This window comes from Athene cunicularia (assembly GCF_003259725.1).
Source record: "Athene cunicularia isolate RWA chromosome 4 unlocalized genomic scaffold, athCun1 chr4_part2, whole genome shotgun sequence".
NCBI lineage: Eukaryota > Metazoa > Chordata > Aves > Strigiformes > Strigidae > Athene > Athene cunicularia.
In genome coordinates, this window is record NW_020799099.1 from 23,197,680 (window position 1) to 23,203,679 (window position 6,000).

Consider the following 6,000-nt stretch of genomic DNA (forward strand, 5'->3'; position numbering starts at 1 on the left):
TCAATTCAGCCTTTTTTAGGCATTGTGTCTCTGTAATCCTGATAGACAGTCCAGACCTGTGGCAGAGGTTCCTAAGAAACAGAATCCAAGGTTTGGAGTTCTTTGAAATTCAGCTGGCGAATCTTTTTCTTTGTAGTTACTAATGGTCCTGGCAGTTTCACTTGCCATCTGTTTTCCTGATACAGATAACATTAAGCTTCAAGCTTTCTTCCTCATCCAACCTCAAGACTGATTTTGGGCACAGTTTTACTTGATGTAGATTGCTAGCCAAAGCTGTTCCTTAATGATATTAAAGAGAAGAGCAGTAGACTGGAGCTGTAGGTCCTTAGAGCTGATATGTTACATGAAGTGCACAATAAAATTTGCATTGCACACACTATTTAGCTATTTCAAAGCTGATAGGGATTGATGCTACTTCTCATAAAAGTAAATAGGAATAAATACCCCTAAAATTTTTTTTAGAGGCTAAGGTAATTAAACACTGCGCATCAAATAATCCTAGGAGCTGGAGTGTTTTGACAAGCCAGAGCAGAACTGTAATTGGGGCTAGTTCTTCTGATGATTTCATGCTTGGAAAGTTACCTGTCATGCTGAACACCCAAAATTATTGTTTCTTCTGGAAGACACAGACCTAAATGAAGGTATTAGCAACCTTTTTCATTGATGTCCCGTGACTTTTGGAATTTGTCCATGTTATCTATGCCATAAAGCAGTGCAGGCTTTATGCACACCATAAAGCTGAGAGCAGGCACATGAATGGAGGGAACTTGGCAGAATAGAGGGCTGTAAACAGACTATAACGTTTACGTCTAAAGGACAAAGCATATCTGACCCCAGTTGAGAAGCACTGGGACCAGATATCTTCATACTGGACCTTTTAAACTCTGAAGTAAGAGCTAGAGAGAAGAACCCACACTATGGAAATAAATTCTGCACATCATGCACTTTGATGAGGGTGAAAAACGTGTTTCTGGCACATGTGCCAGAAAAGGTGGGTGAACCACGGAAGAATAGGATTCATATCTAGCAGATAAAGTCACAATTTGTTCATGGAGAAATGCAGCAAGAAACATAGTATTATGACTAAGGTCACCTGGTTAAACCACAGAGAAAGCTGATATATGGCAAATAATCAACAGCAGAAGCACGAGAAATACTGTGTGAAGGTAAAGAGGATTTAGTGACACCTGGTTTTGCATATTATTTTCTATTTTGTGTTAAGCTCACAGAGGTGAGTTTCAGGTTTAGCTTCTCTTATCCTCATTTTATCTATATCATAAATTTAATTTGACATCACTATCCTGTAAATTGCAGACTTTGAAGAATTACCTCATTTGTCTGGTTTGTAACTTAATTTTGTATTTCTGTCTACGCTACCAGCCTGCAGGGGTTTTTTTAAAGTGAATTTCTTCTTGAGTGTCTGTAATCATTTTTTAGTGCATTTCTGTCTAGATTGACAACTGGTATAAATCAGCATGGTCACAATAATTCCACTGAGCTACTCTGCATGTTTTCATATCAATTTTCTTACAGTTCCGGATGAACTCCAACAGTCTTTATTCTGGCAAAACTCATGTTTCTTCTCTGTGAACTTCTGCAGTAACAGCTACTAGGGGAATTGGCCAAATTGGAGTGGGTTTTTTTCCTTTATAATTTGTGTTTGTTTCAGATGGTAAATAGTATAGTTTATGTTATTCCTTAACACCATGGCAGTCCCATTAATTCCAAGAGGCTCTTATGAAAATTGCTGTGTAAAATACTAATACTGCATAAAGTAATGTGCTGGTTGACATAAGAAAACATGTAGAGGTGTGACCCTTTAAAAGAAAAAGGATTTTCCCAGTACAATTAGGTTCTAAAACTGAAGGGAAAAACCAGCATGCAATAGTCTGAGTTATAATAGTTCTCCCTTTTTTGGCCACTTTGAAATGTACTGTGAAAAGGCTAAAACTATAAAACAAACATTTATGAGAGGATTGATGTGTCTATAACATTAAAAAAGTTATCACTGAATTACTATTTCATTTGTGTGTCTTGACACTACACCATTCTTTTGGCCTGCTTTTTACAACGACTTTTGCATACCTGTAACTGTATTCTCCCAAGTAATTAAACAGAAATTAATGAGGTAACCTATTTAAACAATTTGTGTGGGACTGTGTTTCCCAGATCAGTTTCTTAAGGAACAAAAAACTTGGTTTGGTTTGCTTCAAGACATGAGAAAAGCATTTTCTGTGTGATTAAAATATTTTCCAAAGGTATACAGCAAGTTGGTGATGGTACTGTTAATTTGTTCAGATTGACTTCTTGGCCTGTCCATGGCAAGAGAGAAATGGGATATCAGCACTTCAGCTGTTCAGAAAGATGATAGGTGGCCATTCCCGTGGATACTCCTGTGGAACATGGAGAAGATCTCACTGGAGCTGATGTCCTCTAGCTCTTCACAACCCCTGGCAACATCCCAAAACCAATGGACAGGCCAAGAAGTCAACCACTGATCTGGAGGAAAGACTCACTTTGGCTTAAATTATGAGGCAAGCAGCTACAGCCTGTCACTTTTCTTTCCCTGTTTTAAATGTAGAATGAAGAAGGTTTCCTGCAGGAGGGAATGGTGAATAATACAGATGTTCCTGTGGATCCTGAGAATGAGGCTTATGAAATGCCTCCAGAGGTAAATCTGTTGTGGTATTTGCTGTGAACGTACGTAGGAGAAGGAAGGGCACAGGAGGAGGCTGCATGCTCAAGTTGCATTAGCCTGGCACAGTCTGATGCTGTGTGAGCTGCAAGGGCACAGCGGAAACATGGTCTCTTTGGCCAAGATCTCTCAGAGGTATAGTGCTGGGAAACAGAAAATCCATTGCTTTCTTGATAGTAAGGAAGTTTAGTGGGTAAATGGTGTGTGTGTTTCAAAATACTTGATCTTGGGTTTCTGAGTAATCCACAGTAAACTTACATCTTTTTCTTATGTTTGGTAGGGAATATGGGAAAAACTGCATCCTCATAGATTGTTTTAATAGCTTAGTCATTTATTAAAGCATCACGCTTTCTAAAACACAGTAATTCATTATTATAATCTTAATGCAATTACAGGAGTAAAGTATTTTGATGCTTTTAATGAACCTGTAATGTAAATTATTACTACAGTATCTGGCACGATGCATTGGTAGTTGGAATGGCAGTTTTACAGTAGCACAGATAATTAATCTGAAAATGAGAGGTATATAACATTTAGCCCACAATCCAGTGAACGACTTAAAGGCATGCTTGATTGCTAGCACCTCGAATATCACTGAAATGATGGGGGCTGCCCACATACCGGCAGTTAAACACACATTTAACTGATTTACTGACTCATGAGTATCTGCAGCACCTGGTGTGCGGTTCAGCCCAGAGGTAGTCCTCCTCCCTCTCCAAGTGAGTTGCCATGAGTGCTCTCATGAGTTCCTGGCAACATCAGCTGAATAACACGTTAACCACTGGAAAAGCCTAATTCTCCTGTAAATACCACACCTTATAAGGTACAGTATCTGGAAGATGTGACAAAATAATAATAAATGGCAAGATCCTGATCACATGCAAATCCATGATATTTTGGTATTGAATCCACTATAGGACTAGAACAAGCAGTGAAAGTAGGATGTATTTATCTAAATTACTAGTAGCACTGATTTCTACTCTCCTCATTAGGAAGAGTATCAAGACTATGAACCTGAAGCATGAAAGTCCTTTCCTTCCTTTATATCTCCTGAAATCTACTAACTACTAAAGACGTCCCATCCTGTACAAGTGCTGAGTTCCAATGTGCCCAGTCGTAAAATTTTTTTACAGTTTTTACGGTGTATTTTGAAGTCTTCCATCAGCAATGATTGGAGTATCTGTGACTGCATCCACCTTGTTTCAGCATTTCCCACCTGCTGAAATGAAAGCTGGTTGGCAGGGTCATTGTTGTGCTGTGGATATTGTGGCTTCAAGTTTAAAAGTTAAAAAAGAAAATATTGAATAAAAACACCTAAGTGTCTACTGCTTATTTCTAACTCTGTACATGTTTTGTTGATAGGCTATCAGTAATTTGATATTGTTTATGATACGATTTTTATTTGTTTCCTATGACTATTATTTCTGTGCAGAGACGACTTATTGTGAGAGCTTTATATATATGTGTATGTATTATACTTCTAAAAAAAAAGTAATTGAGCATGAACTATGCACCTATAAATATTAGCTGTTGAAATTTTATTGTTTTGTGATGTGTTTTATTAACTCGTGTCTGTAAATAATGGTGTTCAACTGAAGCAAATAAAATGTAACCCATTAAAAATGAACTTCTAAATTAGTGATGATTTATAACACCTTTCCTCTCCAAAAGTCCCTGTTAAAGCATTCAGGCTGTGTTACTTCCTGTGAAGGAACTGGAGGAACAAACCCAGTAAATGGAAGCCCAGTCTACACAAAAAACAGGCTGAAGAATGAGTATCAGGGCTGGCACCTCAGCTGGAGTAAATTGCTGACAAAACTGATTAATTTGTAGTACTAATAAACTTTCTGTTGTAAGGAGAACCTGAGAGTGAATGAAGCCATTAATAATGGGCTGCAGCAGATTATCAAGAAATTGTGAGGCCCTTTGAAGAATTACTGTTTCAAGGTTGTTAAAGTGCTGGGCTATACACAAGAGTGATGTATTAGTTGCAATCAATTTATCTTGTATAAAGACCCATTTAGCAAAAGATCAGTCTACTGTCTGTTTTTAGACATGGTAATTTGAGTCATTATGTTGCCTAGATACTTTTCCATATAGTAAAAAGATTGAAATGTGAGATGTTTTCAATTCTCTCATATTTTATTTGTTTGGATTAAATGTTGCTTCTAACCTGAATGATAGTGGGTTTTTGTTTAAGGTTCTCTAATCCTGAGCAGGATTTTGAAATTGCTTTACAGCTAGTCTTTCCAGTGTTCTGGGGCATGGATCTTAAAACAGGTAAATATCATTGCCTGGTTTTATGTATGGGGAAACTTAGGCACAACCACATAATGTGTGTCACTGGTATGTACAAAAAGAGACCAAAACCCCGGAGACTGATGTCTCCAACTTGCTCTTGAACTGAGATCCTTTTGGGCTTACTGCAACCTTCCTGGTATTAGCACGCCCAATGTGGAATAGATCTCTCCAGGTAGGTACCCATCCCAGCTCTATACAGTGGGAGCTGATGTGTAGTACCATGAGCTAAAATCACATGAACATACTGGTTTCACAATGCTTTAAAAAATGGTGCTTCAATTTCCTATGTCATCCACCAGTCCCAGCCCCATATTTCTAAGGAATTTCATTTGTTTCAGAAGAATTGCCATCAAGCTCTTTTTTCAAAGCAATTAAAAATTCCCTTGATTATTTCAAACAATTTATGGATAGTTTCATCAATAGTTGAATCACTTAATGGAGCCTAAAGTCCTGTACTCTTTTGCAGAACTCTTTCATGATAACCTGCAACAACCCACCAACAATTTGAAGTCTCCTTCACAGGTGGTGTGTCAAAAGAATCTCTTGACCTGGGCATCTCTACTGTTAAAATTGATCTTAATGCTTCAGTGACAAATATGTTGATTGCATCGATGGAAAATTAATATCAGGACAGGGCACAATGTAAGATACTGCTTTTATAATTATTAATGTTGTTTAAGGATCTTTCTGTTCTAGTAGAAGGATTTGTAAAGAAAAGTTCAGTGCTGTAGTGTGATTTTTTTCACAGTGTGCTAGTAGGGATTCATCTACCAAATGCAACAACTGAGAGCAGTCAGATGCTTGATACTTCAGGAAATAGCACTAGAAATAACAGCCTAAGTAGAATACGTATTTCTGTTGTTCATCTTCTCTTACACAGCCCACAGGTCTTGATTGCTCTATTGTTTCTCTATTAGGGAATCAAACTAAACTATTTGGTTGCTCACATGTTGCAGATAAGTCATGCACTTCTTAAATGAGCTGTGGGGAGTAGTATGTTATAA

At 37.7% G+C, this 6,000-nt stretch overlaps 1 protein-coding gene across 1 annotated transcript in view; it reads left to right on the top strand.

Annotated features, from left to right (window-relative positions):
* The window catches only part of SNCA (synuclein alpha), a 70,969-nt gene extending 66,647 nt beyond the window's left edge, over positions 1-4,322 (top strand). Inside the window, exons 5-6 of the mRNA XM_026848102.1 lie at positions 2,582-2,671; positions 3,688-4,322. Coding sequence (XP_026703903.1) covers positions 2,582-2,671; positions 3,688-3,720 — 123 coding nt within the window. The 3' untranslated portion in view covers positions 3,721-4,322. The remainder of the gene's footprint in view (positions 1-2,581; positions 2,672-3,687) is intronic.
* The last annotated feature ends 1,678 nt before the right edge of the window (positions 4,323-6,000 follow it).